Genomic DNA, 23013 nt, shown 5'->3' with positions numbered 1-23013 from the left:
GAAGGTAAACAGGACTTTTGCCTCTGGCATATGCCTGCTTGGGAATTTGGGTTAGTAATAGCTAGGTTATATCACAATTCAATAGTGGTATTTGTCCCTTAAATAGGAGAGGGAAAACAGGTCTGTTCAAAAATCACCTACTCTGGGATTTCTCTGTGCTGTTAAGGCTTCTCCCCCACTCCACCACTTGAGTCTTCTGCTCAAGCATATAACGAGAAGTTGCTTTCTTTTGAGGAAAGATTGATTGGTGTGAAGTGGTTACTGCAAAGTTAAGAATGCTAAAATAGAAAGCAACTTGGGGAAAAGGTGCTCACAAGTTATTAATGGAGAACTGACTCTATAATGTCATTCTTCCTGTTAATATATTCCATTATTAATTGTGAATCTTGTTTTTACATATTGTCAAATTTGTCTTCATTTCTTAAGTTAGATTTGTAGGAGGATACTTTTGTATCAGGATAAAACAGTGACTTTGCATGATTCACTTTTTGCTTTCAAAACCAGTTAGAGATCTTAAATAATTTTCAAACAGCTTGGATATGTAAAAACGCAGATTTGTGTCCAGCAGAGCCTGCAAAAGTGCAGCMGACTCTTGAGGTACCTGGTTACTATTTTGGTAAATCTATTCCAGCCTCTTGAGTTTGTGCTTTGGCCTGATGGGAGCAGCTGCTCTGTGGGCAGGTCACACATGAGTCCATAAAATAGCCAAGTGGGAAGGGTTGTATTATGGGTACCAGCTGTACTGCTGTTAACACAAGTTTCACTTGTTCACTTTCCTAGTGTTAAAAAAAGCATAAAATTACACATTTWAATCAGTGGTACAGCCAGCATCTGATAACAGTAATAGCTGGCTTGCCAGATGGAAGATGCATCTGAATGCTTAGCTCAGGGTCAAGTAGATGCTTGCCTGGAGAGCTGAGCTTGGAACTCCTGCTACTCAATAAATAAGAAGGTTTTCTTTCTCAAACCTTAGGCTTCTATGAATACCACCTTGGCTCTTTTGTGGATGTGGTTAAATAGACCAGTTAGGATATGAACTGATGCAGAAATACTCCAAAGGCTGGATCCTGGGAAAAAACGGTTGAACAATCCAATTGTCCTGCTGCAAATGGCTTCTGAAGCCTYCTACTGCCCCATTCTGTGTCTGGGAGTTTGAGCTGTGATGCTACTGTAACCGTAGTTAGCCCAGAGATTCAGTGTTTGTTTGGATGGGTCTGCCTTGTAGGGAAGTTGTTTCTAACAGTCTTTGCTTGCTTTTCACTAGGGTCCATTAAATAGTGAGTCTTCCAACCAGAGCTTGTGCAGCGTGGGCTCTCTGAGCGATAAGGAATTGGAGGTAAGCAGACACAACTCCTAAGGGTAGTTGGGTTTAAGGGGAGCATAATTGAACACAAAACATGGAACAAATTGTGTGAGAGTCAGTGACWGTCATCTTAGTTTGGAGAGTGAAAGGGATCAGGGAAGTATTTAGCTTGACCAGGCTTTGAACTTCGGTGTGAAGCTCCTCCTTGAAGCTTCCCACCATTCCAGGCAGATTTTACCTAATCTCAAACACAGCATTCATGAAGTTGAGCTTAGGAAACTGTTTTCAGTTCATTGTGATTTGTTTGGGTACACTTTTGGATACACATAAAAAGCCAGAGGGCATTAATGGAAAAGTTTGCCGTGTCTGTCAAAATATGTGAATTTGCCTAAGCCTGTACAAGGCAGAGTGTTTTTGTGGATTTCTCTGTGGAAGTTTGGGGAGGTGAAAATTGGTGCTTTGTTCCTGGTTAATCTCACTGCTTTAGGATTARCTATTTCAAAATACTTGCTAAACCAGCAAAATGAGTTGTAGTTGGATTTTTACTCTAAAATTCCATGTTAATAAACCAAAATCTCAGATATAAGAGCATTTTCTTATGCATTTCTTATGAATTTCTCCCATAGTTGTCAGGGAAATTTTTGATCTTATTTCCCTCTATTATATAGCAATACTGATATGCGGGGCTTTTGAGAATGCAGTATCTTAAACTCCATAAAGTAAGTGTAGTTAATAGTGAAAATCTGACTATTCATTCTTATGATTGTTTTTTTTTTTCTAATGAACTTTTGTGGAGAGATATAATTGACCAAGCTGATGTACTTGAATCTCCTGTTCCTTGCTTTTTCAGTCTGTAACAGATAATGTTGTGTGTCATTTTTGTTATGTAAGTACTTGAATGGAAAAACAATTTAAACTGAATCTCATTAATATGYTCACAGCTCCATAGAGGCTGTAATGGAGTCTGTGGTGATACAGTCACGCCAACGTTGTTCAGGAGCTGCTCTTTACAATACAGGAGGCAATGTCACTGGCTTTTACACGTACAGGGGCTGTAGCACAAGTCTCTAGGTAGTTCTGKAGTTTTCAGTCTCCTCATTCTAAAAAAAGTATCTTGCTGACACAGTAACCATATTTGTCTTAACATTCCCTCCATCCTCTTAGGAAAACAACTCTGTGTCTATAAGTGCCCAGCTGATACATGTAGATGTCCAGCACCCACTATGGACACAGCCAGCTTTAGATTCAACTTTATCCTTTTTATCCTACTGAAGGAGGGACATTGATTTCTGTGCTTAGCATGTGCAAGTCTTTTGGTAGAGATCTTTAAACAGGATACTTGAGATTTGGGTTTGCGAAGAGCATGAAACTTATGTTTACCACAGACTCTCTGGCCATGGCTTTCCCTTCTTCCAGAGCTGTGTTTTGCACACAGTTTCCCTGCCCCTGGCTATAGTTTAGTGGTGGCTGCAGTGACTGGAGAACATAACAGGAATTATTTGGGACACTTTGGGATAAGAGATGTTTTTAAAATGGCAATGGTGATGGGAATGACAAGACGTGTTTCTTTTCAGCAACCTCAGTGAGCAGCTTCCAGCASTGCTTTTCAATGCCTTTGGCAGGTTTGGCCACAGATGTGATCCTGGTGACAGGGAAACCACCATGCCAGGGTCTCCTCCATTCTCACATGTTTAGGCTTGCTAACCTTGTACTGATAAATAGGCATGACACTTCTGGAGCCCTCAGGTCTGTCAACTGTGCACTATTGTGCCTGTGCATAAATAAATGGATTGTGCATAAATCCACTGATCGGCTGCCCATCAGGTCTCTGGGTGCTCACAGAAATGGCACTTGCGGCTAATCCTTGACTTCAATGAGAGCAGGTGAGGAGCCAACAGAAGTCTAGGTGAATCACTGCATCTGTAACAGCTTTGTCCTGGCTGCTATSCTGGGATAGTTCTCAGAGCCATCTCTAGTGGGCTTTGGGAAGAAGCATTACCTGCAGGCACAGTGAATTGGCTTAAGAGACTGTGAATGGACTGCAGATTCATATGTCAATACTTAAACCTCTCATCATTATTGCCCTGGTAACAGTACTATGACCACGTTGAAGTGGTTTACACAGAATTTTATAAGTGTTCGAGCTTGTTCTGCTAAGGTCACTGGACCTGTGAGGTCACTGGCAGTAGAGGCTGGCTTGCAGCAGCTGAAATGGGAAAAATAAATTTACCTCCTTGTTAAGCACATTCTCTCCCTCCTGCAGCACATCTATGGGAAGGTAGTAGCTCTTTGAGACCAGCTGTTTCTTTAAGTACCAACAATAGAAACAAATGCACCAGGGAAGTGTAACGGCCACTGGGATATGGAACAGATCATTGTGTTTGGGCATTTTCTTTAAATCAGGGAATAAGAGCAGTAATGTTAATTTTGAAATATTATTTAACAGACTCCCGAGAAAAAGCAGAATGACCAGCGGAATAGGAAGAGGAAAGCAGAAGCCTATGAGACCAGTCAAGGTAATCCACACTCTGGCCCTGCCACAGGATTGTCACCTGCATGATGACTCTGGCACATGGTACACCGGCAGTGTCCTAGGAAACTAATAACTCTTCTCAAGGGTGTGTCAGACAGCTTGTTCTAAACTACTCCATCATGGTGTATTCTCTTCTGGGAGCCTTGTTATCTTTAATGGCAGAAAAATACTTGGCTTACTGAAACACACTCTTGTATTTTTAYAGGACAGGCTGGCCAGAGGTTTCATATGCTGCTCTGAAGTACTGTTTTGGTCCTGTGTCACTACGTATACAGCCGCCAGTGTTCAGAATACAGCCTGTAGTCTCTTACATTGCTTTCCAAGATGTGTGTCTGCTTTGTTAGAGCAAGTTTTTGCCCTGACAAATCAGGAACAAGGTGTGCCCAAGCAGGCASTGCTGTCCTCAGTGCTGTGGAAAACCTTGGCATGTTCAATCCTAATTCAGATTTTCTAGCAAATGGGCAGAGGGGCAGGTTTTGATTTCTTTAGTTCTTAACAARAAAGTAATGAAAATTGTGTTGACAAGAACTGCTTTGATAATATGATAATAAGAGAAAAGGGCTAAGTTTTAATGAGCTGATGTTAAGCCACTGCTAATTATCTCTGAACWCTTACAGGAATGCTTTTGAGAGATCTAATATGCAGTAATTTATCTGAAGGTGGAGGAGTAAAAGTACCCTTTGCTCTTTCCTTATCTTGAAGGAAATTTTGGAGAAGCTATGCAACAGTCAAGACCTTTAGTGCTTTCTGAGTACTTCAGCAAGTGCAAATGCTGTTTGATTTGATCTGACATGTTTGGAACTGAGAGTTAATTGAATTGTCAACTGTAGAGCCTCACAAAAACAGCACAAGGACTGTAACTCTGGGCCAGGCCTTTGTTGTGCAGAAGCTTTGTTGTGATAGGTGTTGCACTCAACAGGAAAAGGAGCGTTAAAATGCAGAGGAGATTTTTAGAATGGCAGGATAACTTCAGTTCTTAAAAGTGCAACTCTTTTTTTAATCCTTTRCTTTCCTTTTTAGGGAAAGGCACTCCTAGAGGACATAAAATTAGTGATTATTTTGAGGTAAGAACTTCTCATTGACAAATCTGCCTGAATTCACATTTTGCAAAATCTGTAGATGGAAGTTTGTGATGTGACATTGTTACTTATCCATCATTGGGATCATAGATTGATGATGCCAACCTGATAAGCTCAGATCTGATTAGGCAGAGGATATGAAGAAGTTGATTTTTAAGTTAACATGTAGTTGAACAATTCATAAGGCATGTTTTTCACTTAAGTATACATTTGAGATTGATTTCTGTTGGAACCTGGTTTTCAGTTGAGGATGTCTCTAGGTATGCAAACAGTTTTGATGAGGGTCCAGTGCTGCAAAAGAGCCCACCTGCACAATTCTGCTTATTGGAATGGGAAGTTGTTTACAAGGTTCGCTCTTCAGAAAAACTCCACTTGGGAGGCTGCCATCCTAGGGAMCATGGAAACCCCTCCCCAAAACAATGGTGGACATTCCGAAAATTAGTATTCTTTTTGCAGTATTCTGTGTAATGTCTGAAGTTTTGCTAGGTTTGCATAATCCAGAACTGTAGTTTTTCTCCTAAGTTTCATTCTTTATTTAATAGCATAACTCTGAGTCACAAATTAAGTGCTTATTATACTTCTTTCCTGGGTATGAGTGGTACACTAGAGGGGTTTCTGTACCAACTGGAGCAGTTCCCAGCTCCTTACCTGTCCTGCCTCTAACAGTGACTTRCAAAGGTGCTTCAGTGGACATGAATGTTCATTACCACTCCTGTGGTGCACATCAGACACGTCYCCACACAGGGAAAAGACTTCCTAGTTCCATAGAGTAAATAACTGATCTATGGACAAGTTGCAGCTTTATGTCATTTTGTGTTACAAAGGAAAACATACTCAGTACAAATACAAGTGTATTTGTATTTCTGTTATTTTTGAAAACTGCTTGAAGTGTTAAGGTTTTCCTCTTAATTTATGTTCCATTTATTTAAATGATTCCCTGAAGCCTATAAGGCTTCATTTTTAAGATAAATGTGTTTCTTCTGTCTGTGTTATATTTGGTTAAATGTAGTATCTCTGTGGAATTCCTAATGATACAATCTGTTTGTGTGCCCAGTTTGCTGGGGGCAGTGGCCCAGGAACCAGTCCCGGCAGAAGTGTGCCGCCCGTCGCCAGATCCTCTCCGCAGCATTCCCTGTCTAACCCCTTGCCGGTGAGTGTTCYTGGGGACACTGCTGATGGCCTGGCATCAGTTAACTTGGTGGCCATGCTTGAGACAGGTAATACAAGATTATGGACAGGGAAGKGTCTTTTGGTGAGTAATTTGGCTTGTTGTCCATTTTAAATCTGAAACTGGGTTGTGAGAGCGAAGCCATGTCTAGGACCCTGGGACAGTGGCTAGTCGAGCTGTAGCTGATATGAGGATCTGAGCTTAAAGTGTGCTGGATGAATGTTTCAAACATGTTGTGTAGGTACAGAGGAATCCTGGTCCTTAATAAAGGTGGAACTGACMCATTGGTTACCCTGTATTCTGTTGTAGCCCATTAACTTCTGTGTGGAGCTGGGAGTATATTGTGTGTTTGTGCAGCACTAGCCAGTGATAGTCTGATCTTGGTTGGACCCCTTGAGTATCTTGAAAAACGTACACACCACAATTATTTTGGGAAGGTCTTTTACTTCTGTTCATGTGCACATGACTTGCAAGRGGCATTAGCAAAAGTTTGCAGAGAAATGTGTGTGCATGTTCAGTTGGTGCTGKTTTTTGGTATGTAGTCCCACTTGCAGCATTTCTGTGAGATCTGGATGTGAAGAAGTAACCAGTGTTTTTAAGCCATTTTAGGACAGAGCAGCTAAAAAAATTGGCTGCACCTAGCAGAGCAGTATTCAGAGGCACTGGTGCCTGAACTTTAGTTTTGACCATTAGCTGGGCCCTTCTTKAAAAATTTTCAGCATTTGTTGAGTGTCACAAAAGTCTGGAGACATTGTGGGAAAAGTTGGTATTCCCAAAACCAAATTCAAAGTCTTTAGTGAGTATATTATTCTGCAGAGACCTTTGCACAGTTCCTGAGCTAAACCCCAACACTGAACACTCTGCTCRGAATTCCACATGTTGCTAGATTTCAGCAGCTTTGTAATGCTGCTTGAAGGGAGAGCTTCACATATACTTCTAGATATTTTTTAATATTTCTAAAAATTAAAATACATCGTACTAATTAAATGGACTTTCATCGTGTCATGTATTCATTCACTAAYGCATCTCTTTAAAGAGACGTTAATGAAGAAATAGTGTCTCTGAATGTTGCACAAATGTGAGGGATTAAGCACAATACTTTATTTCAGCAGATGAGATAACCCACGATGGGACAAGTGGGTTCTTCCTTTGGTTTTCTTCTTCTATGCTTGTATGCATTGAGTAGGTARAAGTTGAACAGAGTATTTCTGGTGAATATTGATGTTGCAGTTAGTTTCAGCCAGGCCAGTTTGTCTCTCTCCTTACACAGGTGCTTGTGTTTATCTTCTGTTCTTTGCTCTTGCAGATAAACCTGTGATGTTTGCTTGTTCATAATAAACTATTCTGGGCCTTTGCCAGATCTCTTCTTATAAACTGAATGTCAGTGGTTTGATCTAATCCCCAGAAAAATGGGGGGATACGTGAAAATTGAAGAACATTGAGTGTCTTACTCATTACAGGTGTCAGTGTGATCTCAGAAGTAAGCAGAGTGTTAAAATGTCTTTCACAGGAGACAAACCTCCAGACTTGAATTAATCTGTATTGTATTGCAAAATTTCTGCAAACTTACAGAGGAATTGTAAAGGCTTCAGGTTRTTACTTTTTCTCTTCAAATCTCTTGACTGGTTTGAATTGCCTTACTTCTCATTTGATCAGAATGATCTGCAGGTCTTGAGACTCTTGCAAGGCCACTCAGGCACAAGCATTCTTTTGGGGAAGGAAGCACACTCTTGACATCGGTAATGTTAGCCAGAAAACAGGTTGCTATTCAGATTTTTAAGAAAAACTGAAGCCTGACCTGACGTCTGCTTTCTCTGAGGCATTTGCCTGGCCCAGAGTTACAGCTTGGAAGAGCTTGGATGATTATTACCCAGACTGCCAAGTTTTAGTAGTGATGGTGTGGCTTTGGAAACCAGGACACTGAGATGCTGTGTGCTACAATCAGTATAGCTCAGATGATTCTTGTTGTTAAACACAGTTCCTCCATCACAGCTGGAAAACTAATCTGCAGGAGAAAGGAGTTGGCCTTTAAGACATGTAATGGACCTTGAAAGGATTTTGGGAATGAATTGGTACTTCACTTATCTTGCAGGAGATGGGCCCCAGCTATAACGACAGGAGTGAGTTTACCCTGATATGTGGGTCCTAGACATGGTTAGGTTGCTGCCATTTAGCAGTTCTGATTCAGTTTACTTTACCAGAACAGCAATGTATCAATAAATTGGCTGTTTGAAAATGAGTCCTTTAGAAGCATCCAAAAATATAAATGTGAATGCATTGACCAAAATCCCAATGTAAATTTTTGGACCTGCAATCTGTTTTTTCCCACTGACTCTGAAGCATATGTAAAGGAAAGGGGCGTGTTAACTGACAAGGAATTCTGTCCTAYGTGTTCATTTGTTAGGGTTTTTTAATTGTTACTTTAATTTCCTTGTTGCTGTYTGCCATTGGAACAATCACTGCGGGAGTCCTGTTTGAGTTATCAGATCCTCACCATGCTGCCTGCTCATTCCTGAGCTGCTGCTTCACTGACATCAGTTTTGGCAGAGTCAGAGAATCGCTTTTTTTAAATTTTATTAAAAAAAAAAAAAAAAAAGGAGTTCATTGTCTGTTTTTTGACTGTGTTGCAGCGGCGAGTGGAGCAGCCGCTGTATGGGGTAGACGGCAGCGCAGCCAAGGAGCCTCAGGAGGAACATTCTGCTCTGCCAACGCTGATGTCGGTGATGCTGGCGAAGCAGCGGCTAGAGAATGAGCAGCTGGCACAGAGGGGAGGTGGCCTCTGTTTTACTTTTGTCTCGGTGAGCAGCTCTGAAAAGATTTAAATCCTAAGGCATGTCTAGTTAAGGGATGGGGAATTTGAAGCTTTTCTGCCCAAGCACAGCTTCGTTTTTTGCTGACCCCTGTCTGTCACCTTCTGGTAAGTTTATCTTCCTTGTGAAGAGCTCTAGGTGCCAAGCTTTGCTTGTTTAATAAAATGGTGTGAGTTTTAAAGTTAACAGCTCAAAATCTCACATGGATCAAAATGATGTCATCTGAGAGGCTAATTGATAGATGCAGAAAAGCAAAAGATTGAAGTATAGTCTTGTGAGAAGTGTTTGGTTTGGCCTTGCTGAATATCAGCTGCCATGAATTATATCAGGCTTTTAAAAGCTTTGTCTTTAGCAAGTTAGGCCAGGCTTCTTGAAAGAAACTGACACTGATTTTACTGAACTGAATCTCTAAAGAATCCTTAAACCTGAGCATGAAAGTGTGGTGCAGACCAAGCTGCAGCACCAGTGTGGAGATGAATACATCTGCACAGGCACTGGTGATCATGCTGAGGGACATGTAACAATACACAACTTTCTTTTACAGGCCCAGCAAGGCAGCCCATCTTCTACCGGATCAGGGAACACTGAGCATTCCTGCACCTCYCAAAAACAGATTTCCATCCAGCACAAACAGTCACAGGTATAGCTCACTAGACAATAAAGCTCTTGGATGTGAGGTTGAAGCTTGATGCAGCTTGTCCACTGTGCCAGAAGGTGCCACTGGTCATTGACATGATGTTTCCAGTGTGAAGAGCCAGTATTCCCAACTCCATCTGTAACTACTGAGTGAAGTGAATCACTCTGAGCTTTGTTCCTCATCCTTCAAAGAATGTTTTCAGTTGCTGCTGCTGGAGTTTGTCCAATCTGCTACTGAGGCTTTTCTGTGTCAATGCTGTGGGCAGTTTGTCAGCTGTGTGTGATTGTGCTTGGAAGAGGAACACCTCAGCTCTGTCTGTTYCTGCAGTGTTGTATCCTCAATGTTCTTCCTGTCTCTGGAATTGCAGGTGTGAAGGAACCCTTAGTGATAGTTGTGAATGTCTCTGTTGAAGCGCTGGGTCTGTTCAGGTGCTGGGTCATGGGTGCATCACATTGCTTACAGTAGAAATGGCCACAGTCTGGCTGGCATCTCTTTGGCCTCTGTAGAGTCCACTCRTGAAATAGTTTGTCCTGTCAAGGTGGAACATAATGTGCTCCTGAAAGTGCTTTTCAGCAGCTTCACTGAGCTGGTGTCAAGAGAATGAGTAGCTCTTTTGACTCTAGTGCTATCTTTTTGGTACCTTTTAAATTATTTCGATTCTTTTAGCTTTGTCATCTTCTGTTGCTTGCCAGGGTGCCCAGCTTTATCTGCAATGCACCTGTTTTGTTTCTTCTCCAAGCCTGCTTTTAATCTTCTTTGGATTTTCATCTCATATCTCTCTGTGTCTTCCCTTGAGCAATTTTTGAACAATCAGTTCCTTACACCAGTCTGTGTCAGAGATTATTTTATTGCTGGGAGGGTCCATTCACCATTAACCCTTGCAGGTGGTACAAGTTCTCTGTTCACCAAGGACAGCAATTCCCGCTCTAGTGGTACTCACTTGATCAAATCTGAGCTYTGTTGTGTCACTAAGGTTGCATTTGTTGTCTCTGTTGTTAAAATGCTGGTCTGGGAAGATCCTGTTTCCTGACAGTGCATGGTCAGGAGAGAATGATGTGAGAATGATGCCACTGTTCAAGAACCTGCCAGAGATTATGTCAATCTTTGCTSTCCCAGCACCATGCTTAAAACAGTGGTCCTGCCTGGAAGGGAGCAAGGTGTTTTTATTTTCTTCTGTGCTTAACGTGCCCGCAAGGTCCATGTTCTTAGCAAGACCTCATCTGAGCAAGCATTCTGCCAGTGTTCAGGTTCGTTATATTCCCTGGAGGTCTAGGTGGAGCATACATGTGCAGGAAGGAATCTGAGAAGATATTTGGCTGCATGATGGGGACATGTACACAGTCTGGTTCTTCCCTTCCAAGCCTGATGGAGTTAAAAAATAGATAAACTTCTGTGATTCCCAGCTTGAATCACTCTTGGCAGTGCCAAAAGCAAATCAGCATGATGTGATTTCCTCAGTGTTTTCAGTCAGTACTAGGACCCAAATGCTCTGAGGTGACTTGGGATGAAGTCACATGTAAGTGCATGTATCCTGACTTCGTCTGACATCAGGCAAGCATGTCTGTGCACTTGCCAAACTGAAATAACAGTCACTTACAACTTTCTGTTGTTTGGCTACCAGCTGCACCAGGTTCTCCATAGACATCATGCACATGRCAAAGCTTTTCCTGCAGGCAGGAAGCATGAACCAATTTGAGGTACWGGTGAGATGACCTGCCCAGGCTTCCTCTTGGGATTTAGGCCTGTCTTGCTTGATGTGCAGTGCTGGCAGGTGCTCTGTTTGAGCTTTCCCATACTGGTCATATGTCAGGAAGGAACAGTCCTTACTACATGGTGTTGACTTCCAGGCAAGCTTGAAATTTGGAGAACAGTAATATGACAGCTCCACAGTAAGTAAGTCTGCTATCTGTTCTCAGAAATGGAATCTGTGTGTGCAGTCCAGGACAGTTTTCTCTGTGTTAACTTGGCTGTTCTAGATGCTGTGTTCACATACATACTGACTCCTTCCCCTTTTCTTCCGTACCCTTTAACTGGAGTGCTGAATCTGAAATATTCAAAGAATGTAGTGTGTGTCTTCTGTTCCTGGGTATAATGTTCACTTCACTGCTTCACTGAGGCTGTTTGAGATGTGCTGCACCCCATAAAACTTTCCAGATACTTTTCACGGAGGAGCTGTAAAGCTTCTGTCTCCAGTGGGCACTAAGACATCAGTTTATAAGCAACAAAAGCTTGTGCCCAATACTCTTCTGTCAATCTGTTATTTTAAAATGAATACCTGTTTTTTTTCTGTCAGGACCACTTTAGAGCYCTACATGTGTTGTCTTTGTCTGCAGATGGCTGTCTGCTTGTGAAAGATGATAAATTTGATATTCCAGCTAAGGGCTGGGATTTGGTGTGTTTTTTTTGTTCTTAAGCCTTTTTTCTCTACAAGCTCTCCTGCACAGAGACCACCAAAGAGTGTGCAAAACTCAACTATGAATATAAAATTTGCAGAACATGGAGGGTGTTTTAGGCTGTTGAGAGTTGCCAGTTTTTGCTCTTCAGAGCAGCTCCATACTGTTTGACTGCACCTCCTGTGCTGGAGGAGCCCACTGTGCAACAACAAAATGAATAATGGAGAACATTTTTCCTCGACTGCAAGGATGCAGGGGATCAGTTCTTCTGATATCTGGCAGTTCAGATCAGAGGGGGTTACACTGGGACATTATTTGCTAACTATTTGAAACATTATCTGTTTGTCTTAAACGTGGTTTATGATTATTTTTCCCTACAGTCTGACCTCACAATGGATAAAATATCTGCACTAGAAAACAGTAAGAACTCTGATTTGGAGAAGAAGGAGGGGAGGATAGATGACTTACTAAGAGTAAGTATTTGAAGTGGGACAACTGTTCTAATAGCTGCTGTTTAAAGGTACTTATAAAGCTTGTGCCAGCCAGGCTGCAGAKCAGGGACTTGTATACCATTTGTAGAACCAACACTTGCAAGGTAAAACAAGTATGGGCTTACCTGCAGGTTCACCTGGCTTTCAGACACTGTGTTTGGGGCTGCTTGAATCTAAGCAGTGTYTGGGAATGTATGGTGGAGAGTTGTTGTAGCTCAGTTGTTTGTGTCCTCAGCAATGTTGGCCTCCCTTTGAGCTGTTGCACRCTTGTGTATTTTGCTGGCTAACCTAACAGATTCCTCTGCAGAAATCGCAGAATCATGGAATCATTAAGGTTGCAAAAGACCTTCAAGATCACGAAGTCCAGCCATCAGTGTAGTGCCACCATCATGTTCACCACTAAACCATGTCTCAAATGCCACATCCACACATTTTTTGAACACTTCCAGGGATGGTGACTCCACCTCTGCCCCTTTTCTCTCCACCCAGTTACTCCCCTCTTCTAAGTCCTGAGGAGGTGACTCTGCCTTTTGTTTGGCAGCATTCTCAGTAGCCTCTCAGTAGCTTGGGAAGTCGTGTTCTGAAATGGTCATTCAGGAGAGTCAGAGATATATACAGAGATGAGGAGAATATCCTTTGGCCAAACCAAAAGAATAAAGCTCCTAATCCATTAGTGTTCTTCAGTAGAAGATAAAAACCTTTACATCAAGGATCTTAATGGAGGAAGGAGTTCTAAGTGACTTAGCTTTCATCASCTAGAGACACTGCTGTTGTGAAGTGTTGAAAAGCATTAGAAAGCACATAACAGGAGTAGAGGAAAGGCTGTGTGTGTCTGGTCTCAGCACCTGAAAGAGCTCAGTCAAGCTTATGGAGGCCTGGGACACATGGGAATTTGTGGGAAACAATCCATGAAGCAGGAAAGAGGTGGGGTTTTTTTTCCTTCTTTTTTCTTTTAATTATTCTTATTTTTTTTTACCAGACTATTAGCTGGAAGGGAGATGGTTAAATTTAACTGTAGTAATGAAAGTGGTTGCACTTACAGTTCTTCTGCATGCTTCGGTGGTGTGAAGCAGCAGCTGCCACTGGGAGCAGTCTGTGTAGAGTGACTGATGGAAAGTGACTTGAAAAGAATTTAACTGAAAGTACAAAGAGTTCCCCCATTCTTTTCCTCTGCCAGTATTGTGGCTAAAGAGGGAGATAGTCCAGGAATGACTAAGCAATTTTGAGACTTGGTAGCTGTGGCAAGTTCTTAATGTTTAACAAAAGAAAAGAAAGTTCACAGTCTGTTTGTACCTTAGTTACTCACATGTAAACTAGGATGACAGAGCTTCCTGGTTCTAGAGGGGTGTTAAGATGTTAGTTAAAAATTTAAGAGTTTGTCTTGGATGTTTTGCTAAAACTAAGCCCATTCTCTTACCCTGCTGGTTTGTTGACTTTTTTTCTGATCCCCACAGCTAGCTGGAGAAACTTCTTCCAAAGTGATGCTTAGTTTGGCTCTTCTGAGTGATTTAAAGTCACAAACTTTGTTCTCTATTAACTTTTAGGCCAACTGTGACTTGAGACGGCAGATAGAYGAGCAGCAGAAGATGCTGGAGAAGTACAAGGAGCGGTTGAATCGATGTGTAACAATGAGCAAAAAGCTTCTTATAGAAAAGGTTAGCAGGGGACATCTCTGCAGTCACAGTTCATGTCCTTGAAAACATCTTTGTCTTCTTAACAGTCAAAAGGTGCTCCTGTTGCTTTAGTGATACAAACAACTGGAATTCTGTCTTGGATTATTTCTCTGCAAACGGGAKTGTAATCCAAAGACTGAAGTGGTTCAGAATTTTCAGATTTGGTCACTTTGCACAGTGGCAGAGTGATCTCTTGCTTAAGTGAAACAGAGCTCTAAATGCAGCAGGCCCTGCTTGATTTGGAAACCCATACACCTGAAAAATGATGCTATGCAGCTCTGGGAATGCAGGAGCGGTGTCCCATTGTGCAGTGGAATTGCTCATGTCCCAGAGCACCTCTGCAGGTGATTCAGACCTTTCCTTCTTTCAAACCGCAAAGTTGGAGATTGTTGCTTTGTGTAAAACTGAAAACAACACATTAAAGACACTGGGGGCAGTGCCATGCTGCTGTTAACCAGCATCCAGCCTGCTTCAGTGTTGAAAGATTTCCAGCTTTCCTGATGGTTAAACAGGGTGGGGGTTGATTGCTCTTTCACCTGTCGGCCAATTATACCTATTGTTTGTGGGCACTGGATAGGCAAAACTACCCGGGTGCTGGCTGGGATATGCCATCTATTTGAGTTGATTTTGTCTCAGAGCTGATTGTTCTTGGCTGAGCAGGGCTTCCCTGTCTGGGAGTATTTGTAATTCTGGGTGAGGTGTTAGGTTGACTTGGTTTTCAGATTGATGCTTGTAGCTCCAGTGAGGAGCTTCACTGGTTCATCTCTTAATTCTATCTGACTGGAATTTTGCTGCTCTCATCTCAGGCCTTGGAAATCTCTCTTGGTTACCAGAAACAATCTGTGATAGACATGGCCACCTGAGTTTATGCATGTTAGTGACCTGAGATTGTGTCACTTCTGGACATGGTACAAGGCTAGGACTGAGCTGACTGACTACTGTACCTTAGTCTTAAGAGTGATCCAAGGTGCATTTTCTTCCTTCATCTCCTAAGAAGGGCCTGATCAGAGCTGGGCCTGCAGTCTAGCTAAGCTGCTGATAAAAAGGGATAGACAGTTTAAATGCTAGTGCCAAGCTGATTCCAAATGTTCACAGGATGAGTGAGCTGCCTAGGCAGTCATCAGGAGGGAAGAGTGAGGCTGAAATGTCAGGGAGGAGGTGAGCAGATGCATGTCAGACCAGTTTGAAGCACCAGCAATAATTTGATCAATGATATTCAACTGAGTTTCAGTAAACAGAACTGAAACAATAGGAAGTGGTAAGAATTGTTGTATTTAAAATATATACAGCCCTTAGCTGTAATTKATTGTATTTTTATGTGGGCTTTATTTTGCTTTCAGTCAAAGCAGGAGAAGATGGCATGCAGAGATAAGAGCATGCAGGATCGATTGAGGCTGGGGCACTTCACCACGGTGCGGCACGGCGCATCCTTCACCGAGCAGTGGACAGACGGCTATGCCTTCCAGAACCTCATCAAGTGAGGACAAACAGGRTTGTCTTTAACTTCAGAGGCAGAAATGAAAAAAGCCCCAGCAGTTGTCTATGATGTCTTGCATGTCAGAATGTGAGAATGGTCTGACTGATGCATGGAAGGGTGAGATAGGAGCTCCTGACAATGGGGAACTTTCAGGCTGAAGTGAGAAATCCATTTCCACTGAAACTTCCAGAGACTTGAACTGGAATGAAATGGTTTGAGTTGGCCTCTGGGCCAGCTGTTGTTCCCTGTTGGGAATCCTCAGTGCACCCACCTGGCTCTATGGTGCTTGGGGTGGAGGGGTGGACCCAAATCTCACATATATTGTGAGTCAATCAATTTGATTTGCATCCTTGTATATATTAGTCAAAGAAGGCTAATTAGCTATTAGCTTGCTGCCCTTTTTTTGTCTTTTTTTTGTTGTTTTTTTTTTTAAGTAGGAATTGGAGAAGCTTGAAAGAGAAAATCTATACTATTTAACTAGTTTTGCCTTCTGTTGATCAAAGTGATCAAAGGGGCTGCAGAAACYTGGAAAAGAAGATCAGAGACCCTTTTATGCAGGATGTTAATGGAAATATCCAGTCAATTCCCACTCGGCCTAGACCTTTAAGTAGGACTTGGCAAATTAATTGCACTAGAGAGTGATGTGAAATCCTTTAAAATCACATCACTTCTCTGTAGTCTGATAGGGAGGTGCAGCTCTTGTTAGGTGAAGATTAAGAACTTTATAATTCTTCCTTAGTTTGTRCTGTAAGAAAAAATTCTTCTGGAATACTTACCTGCAGCCTCAGTCCCTTTTTAAAAGGGAATTAGGTATGCAAATACTTMGGAAATTTAGACTTGACATTTCAAGAGTACTTTTATCACTGTAAAACGTTTCAAGACAGTCTTTTTATCTTAGAGGAGAGACCATTTCTGAGTGAAATCAGGAATGGTATTGGTTATAGTCCAGAGAATTTAGGATAGCTTAATTGTACTTTTGAAGTGTAAGGATACACATCTCAGGCAGTGCCGGACTTCAGGAATAGTTTTAACAGGAAAATCTGAGATTTAGAATAGAGGCTTCTAGGAAAAAGTGTGTGGAAAGTTAGTGACTTGCCATGGATCCTGGCTTTCTGTGGCATTAGCAACTCCTTTRGATGTCCTCTGCATGTATTAAACCTTCCACTTACTGAAAGGTTTCTGTGAGCCAGGATAATAATCCTCTTTTATGTAAAAATATCTTTAAAAATCTGACTCATCATGTTTGGCACATCCCCCTTTTCTGTACAAAAATATTTTGTTACAAATCTTACAAGTACAACTGCTTTGAAATTCATTACTCCAGTATGGTAAGTTCGGATGCTGAAGACAACCAAGTGCATACCCTTAGTTRTCTGAGTCGTGTTTTTTTCTTGCCTCTGCTTTTCAGACAACAGGAAAGGATAAATTCTCAGAGGGAAGAAATAGAAAGACAACGAAAAATGTTAGCAAAGCGGAAGCCACCGGCGATGGGCCAGACCCCTCCAGCAAGCACCGAGCAGAAGCAGCGCAAGAACAAGACCAATGGAGCAGAAAATGAAACGTAGGTTCCATGGCCTTCTTGATGCATGGCAAAGCCACATGCTTTGATTAGAGCACGAAATATCTCCTGGGAAATGGAATCTTGCCCTTGCCTTCAGGCTTCACTCCATGCACAAATGGATGTTGTGGAATCAGCCTGGCATTCAGCAACATCTGGCTGCAGTTCTAAATAGTTTTCAGTGAAGTAAMACAAGGATCGTTGCTGTGTCCAAATTTTGTAAGAGCTTAACTTTATTTTTTATGAGTGCAATAATTTTTTCAGTCATTCTGTTGTGTAAGGTGTGAAAATTGAGGTCTGACTTCAGGTTGCAAGTTCAGAATTTATATCAATATGAGGGTATAATATGTGATGCTTTTTKTAAAGGAAAACAAAATTATACACATTTAGAAGCCTTGATTTCTTGTAGTCTTTTCTGTGGAGAATTCAGAGTTAAGACTTTTCAAACAATTAATTTGGGTTGCTGAAGAAATAAGATGCTCTCTAAAGAAACAGTGCATTGAGCATTGGCATGTTTTTCAAAAAAGTTCTTCACACATACCTGATTCAGGGAAATGGTGGAAGTACTACGCTTCCCCTGGATTTTTTTTTCCCCCTGCCTATTTTGAAGTTACTGATGCTCTAAGAGACTTGATATTCTTGGAGAGTAAGGCTGGGTCTTGGAAGAAGTTTAGAACATTAGTTTTTCAAAAGTTTTTGTGAGTTGGAAATATTTAGTCAGAAACTTTGCCCTATCTTCTCCCAGTTCCCTTTACAAACTTCATTTAATTGCTGTAGTCTAATACCATAACTCTCATTGACACTTTTCATTTTTCACTATTAACTCTCCTGGGCTTGACTTGACCTGAAAGTTCTRGACGTCCTTTGAATTCTTGATCTTGATCTTTAAAAGGGCATGTGAGGCAAAAGCTTCAATGCCTTCACAGTCGCAGCAGAGATGGCACATGACTGGGTGAATCCTGATATTTAGGGTGCCCTCAGCTCCAGGGCTGTGCCCCCAAATGGAGTACTGGTATCTGCAGATCAGGTAGGTTATGCTGGAGAGCACTGGGTGCTTCCTGTAAATGAATAACTTGATTGGAGACATTTCCCCCTCATTCTGGCTGAAGGAGCCTGAAAAGATCAAACTAAAATTTTGAAGCTGTCCATTTGAATTGCCAGGTTTGAGCTGGGAAAAGCATTGCAGTGTCTGTACATGGATATTTTGACATGTTGCTATTCATTGTGGTAAGCTTTCAGTTCCAAAGGGAAGGATGAGCTTTCCTCATTTTTGTGGGATACTTTTTCTCCAGCAGTCTGGTGCAGCTCTAGTGTGGCATATTCTGGAGACATGGCAGCACAGGTCCTGATGTGCCCGGSTCATGTCTGTGATGCTTCTGCTTGTGCTGTGAGCCTGCCTTGGCATAATCCAGCTTTACCATGCTGTGCTAGGAAGCCTTTTAAGCTCCCAAGTCTTTCTCTGTTTCTTGCTGGTTTATCATTCTTCACTGATATAYTTTAGGGTGATATCTTCATGGTTTAGAAAACCTTCTTGTTGTGTGCTTGATAAAAATTACTTGCCAGGGTATGGATATGGTTCATGTGGAGTGTTGGGGCCTGTGTGAAAACACCGGGGTTTTTGCAAGTCAGCTGTAGCAGGCAGGACTGACTGACTACTTGCTTAATCATTGGTTATCCAGTAAGTGCATTTGTTGGACTGTTGTGTATCAGGAACAAAAATTTTGGAGGGAGGCTTCTTGCTGTGGAATTGCYACAGAGGCTGTTAGGCAATTTAAATATAAGTGTTTCTAAAAGTTGAATGAGAAGCAGGGAGAAGCAGAAATTCCTTTCTGATTTTTCGTTCCTCTTGGTTCACAGTTGTTGATGTGTCTTAAAAAGGAGAGGAAGGTCCCGTGATACAAATTTAAACACAAGCTCTCYCAAAATGAGTCTCTAGCCTGTAAATGAGAAAAGGATTTTCATTCAGGAAGATTAATCTGCTGGGGCTGGTTGAGATTCATTAGGTCAGCTTGGGCTGCGTTAGAGGTAGGTAGGGTGTTTTCAGCATGTTTCTGTGAAACAGAGTGGTGTTTTTCTCAGAGCCACCTTGATTTTTGTGATGGTTGCTGTGACAGGCAGCTATTTTGAGCAGTGGTAACCTGGCAGTTCTCRTTACATCTCTACCCTAATGAGTAGACTGATGGTGTTTGTTATTTGTGCACAAGAATATGGGCAAATCTTGTTCCTGGTTTATCAATTGTCTCTATTCCTTACACAGCAACAGCAACCAAAGAATCACAGAATCATAAAGACCTAAACTCTTGGGACAGCCTTTTAGATTCTCTGAATCGCATTAAAATTCAGGCTGTGTGTGTGAATTAGGATTACAGGATGACAGAATGTACTGAGTTGGAGGGGGCTCAGCAGTTTTATATGAAATGAGACAAYATGTGACCATTTTTGATACTGGTTTTGTTTTATAGGTATCTTTAATTTGTAATAAGCAGTTCCTTCTGCTCGAGCTTCTTTCATAGGGAATTTGGCTTATGAGTTTTCCATTAATTATCAAGTAATGACTGCTTAGCCCTTGTTTCAAGTATATGGGCTCCATTATCAACAGAAGGAAATTTGAGCATTTCAGGATCAGCACTTCATGAGCTGGATGCTCTCTCTTCTCGATTTACTGAGTTAAGATCCCCCTGCACAGGTGTAGGACTTGGTCCCCTCTAGAAAGCAGTTGAGGTGTGGATGCTCTGGAGGCCTTCTGCACAAGCTTTATGTGAAGTACTGTGTAGAGTATAATTGCTGCTAGAGGAATCCTYCTGGGATATGTTTTGAACTTAATTTAGGTTGAAAAAAAGATATTTATGTGCTCTCACTTACAGGTCTTGTTTATGGAGTGAACAGATGCAATTGATTAAGGGTTTCATAGCTTTGTGTTCACATGTGATGCTTTTACCAAACTCCTTGTTGATACTATTGAGGCAATTAACAAAGTGATTAATTTTTCTTATACTAAAGATCTCAGCATGTCATTGCATTTTACAAGGGATGAGCTCTGTCACTGTTTTAGTGTAAGGCTGTGCTTTGCCTGTATCCTGTGTGGCACACTTGGCAAGGAAAAGATGTCAAAAACATAATGAAACCCCTTTTGAGCAGCCACCTAGAGCAGAAACTTCRCACATCATTTACTATCAATAAAATATGGATTATTCCCCTTATTCCATTGCTTCCCCTAACTCTACATGAGGTCATAAATACAGTAACATAAATTTCCCCAGGTTTCTCTGGGGAGCCACTTGACAGAACCTGAAACAGGAAAAAGTTTTGAATCCCGGGTCATTGCCCTGTTTGCAGTGGCTGAATGGCAAGGTGTGCTTCTAGTTCCAGAGTGAATAGCTGGGTTGAATTACCCAGCTTTTATTACAAAGAAAAAAATTTGAAAATGAGTCAGTAAAGCAAACTTTACATGGAAAAATAAGATGTGGAGTATCTGTGCTTTACTTTTCTGTATTTAGATTATGGTTTAGCTGTCTCATTAGAAGTCAGTAGCCTAGATTGGTGTTATTAGGGACTTGAATTTGAAATTTATCTATGTTGTTGAGGTTAAAGATTTTGTTCTCCTTTAGATTGATTATTAAAGTACAGATTGCAGAATTTATCTAAAAAAGTYGTTCTGGCTCTAGCTTCACTATTACAGAGTTGTTACTTCCACTGGCAATGTGCATTCTGCAGATGGTTCACTTTATCATGCTTGAAACCTAATGTGTTGAGTCTTTCTTTTTTATGCAGGTTAACATTAGCAGAATACCATGAACAGGARGAAATCTTCAAACTCCGACTAGGTCATCTTAAAAAGGTAAGAACTAGCTGCAGCAAAGGCTTTTTGTGCAGTATTCTGTGAACATAAGCATTTATCTTGAGAGGTCACTACTCATTTGATAATCAAGAAGGTTTTGTGCTTGAAAGGGATAGACAGGATTTTGTAATAGTTTTTTCAGAGCGGTGGTATTCACGAAAGATGTTCTTTGCTTCAATAAATAGATTTCTGTGTCCTTACAGTTAGGATTTCATGCAGAATTCAACTCTTTGATACATCTTCTGTCACTGTGACCTACCTTGTGCTGGACTCTAAAACATATATGACATGGGGAAATAGGAAGGAATGGACCAAGGGAAGAAAATTATAAGAACATAACAAAAAAATGCAACAGTCAGTGTCTTTTTCAATTCTTTGCAATATTGAGTAACCAACATTATCAGTCCAATAAAATCTCTTGGGCTTTGCAAACCAGTCCTGTTCAGGCAGCTGCAATGCATGTTTGTTCTCAAATACTTTGGCTTCAGTAGGAACTGTACTTGCAAGTGAGGTTATATTTAGATAAGCTGTTGGTTACCTTGAAAGTGAATGCAGTGACCTATCAGTAAGTTTTCTGGGACACTTCAACAGATGAAATACTCGGGGAAAAAAATAGGTGTCTTCTGCCATTTCCTGCTTAGGTGTGATCTCTGCTAAGGCCAAGGAGTTTCCTTTCTCAAATGAACCAAAGAGGAAGCAAACATCTTGCTGGAGTGCCCCTTCTTTTCTCAGGTGGTGCTCAAGCTCTGCATTTAGTTTATTTTCTGTAACCTTGACATACAAGGTGAACACAAGCTTGAATATAAGCTTGACRTACAAGGCTTCATTAATGCCTCCATACTCCTTGTTATTTTCAGTGGAAGGGAAAGTTACTGCACACCGGGAATCTGCTGGCAGTCTGCCTATTATGCTTTATTGACCTGTGAACAAAGAAAGTGATATGGCAGGGGAATGCTGCAGGCATGCTGGCTCTACAGCTCCCACATTGCTCCAGGGCATTAACTGCAGGTCCATCTATGCTGGCATGTAGCATTGCCCCCCTGGAATGGAGGAATCCATTTGGAAATGGACCTTAATGGAAAATGAAGTAATGTGTTGGGATTGTGGCATTGTCTAAAGCTGTGCTTATCCTTCTCCACTTTTGGAAACTGGCTCATTCTTTATGTCTAAAAATAGAACCAGTTGGAAAGGGAAGGAGCAGAGTCACAAGACAGATGGGTAATGGTGTCCCTTGAGTCACATACACAAATTGTACTGCTCGGGAGAATGTTTGAATTGAGGTTTGCAGTCCTTGCCACCACAATGTGAATTTTCATGCCATTGTTGAGAGCACCAGAGCTTCAACTGGACAAACACTAGGTTAGAACTTCCACATGGCATGGAAGGAGTGTTGAGGAACACTCTGACCTGTTTGARCAGTTACCACTAGCAGTTCTCTCGCACTTCCCATACTGTCCAGATGCTGCTTCATCCCACTTGGCATCATGATGTCCCTGCTCTTACTGTGGAGGGCTGTCTTTTCTCTCTTGTCCCACTAGAACTGAAATTCCTTCACAAAAGMYGCATAGCACTTACCCAGAGAAGGARCAAGACCACRGCAACMAGCCTTTTTAATTAGAGAAAATACTAGAAACAAGGAGGTGTAAAGATACGTCTCCTCCTGTCTGTGTAGGTGTGAACAGAATTGCCCARTCAGTTTTCATTCCTGTTACTTGCCACCTGATTCTGACTGACTATCTCTCTGGTCTCCTAGACAAGTTTTATAACCTCTAATAGAMCTCTTCCGAAGTGGAATTGAAGTTGTGCTTCCATAAATGAGGTGGAAATGCTACCTGCAGTGCCTTACAGTGTTGTGTTTTCCTATTGATTTTTCGTTGTGCAGGAAGAAGCAGAGATCCAGGCAGAGCTGGAACGGCTAGAGAGGGTTAGAAATCTGCACATCAGGGAATTGAAAAGGATACACAATGAAGATAACTCACAGTAAGCATGGGATTCAGGGATAAGAACTTACAGTAATTTTTTATTTGTTCTCTTCATAATGAGAAACAGTTTT

The 23013-nt window shown here is 41.5% G+C and overlaps 1 protein-coding gene across 6 annotated transcripts in view; it reads left to right on the top strand.

The window, feature by feature from the left end:
- The window catches only part of TLK2 (tousled like kinase 2), a 43008-nt gene that overhangs the window by 9181 nt on the left and 10814 nt on the right, over window positions 1–23013 (top strand). For 5 of the 6 annotated variants that reach the window (XM_057382841.1, XM_057382843.1, XM_057382839.1 and 2 more), the window contains 12 exons: window positions 1265–1336; window positions 3750–3819; window positions 4857–4900; window positions 5970–6065; window positions 8714–8881; window positions 9438–9533; window positions 12304–12396; window positions 13959–14069; window positions 15428–15564; window positions 16973–17125; window positions 20894–20960; window positions 22843–22940. In XM_057382841.1, the coding sequence (XP_057238824.1) occupies window positions 1265–1336; window positions 3750–3819; window positions 4857–4900; window positions 5970–6065; window positions 8714–8881; window positions 9438–9533; window positions 12304–12396; window positions 13959–14069; window positions 15428–15564; window positions 16973–17125; window positions 20894–20960; window positions 22843–22940 (1205 nt within the window). The remainder of the gene's footprint in view (window positions 1–1264; window positions 1337–3749; window positions 3820–4856; window positions 4901–5969; window positions 6066–8713; window positions 8882–9437; window positions 9534–12303; window positions 12397–13958; window positions 14070–15427; window positions 15565–16972; window positions 17126–20893; window positions 20961–22842; window positions 22941–23013) is intronic. The other variant, XM_057382844.1, reaches the window with a different exon arrangement.

Source organism: Malurus melanocephalus, unplaced genomic scaffold (assembly GCF_030028575.1).
Source record: "Malurus melanocephalus ecotype Western Australia unplaced genomic scaffold, MMel_1.1 scaffold_589, whole genome shotgun sequence".
Classification (NCBI taxonomy): domain Eukaryota; kingdom Metazoa; phylum Chordata; class Aves; order Passeriformes; family Maluridae; genus Malurus; species Malurus melanocephalus.
Note: the sequence above shows the minus strand (reverse complement) of the source record. Positions and strands in the feature narration are given on the sequence as shown.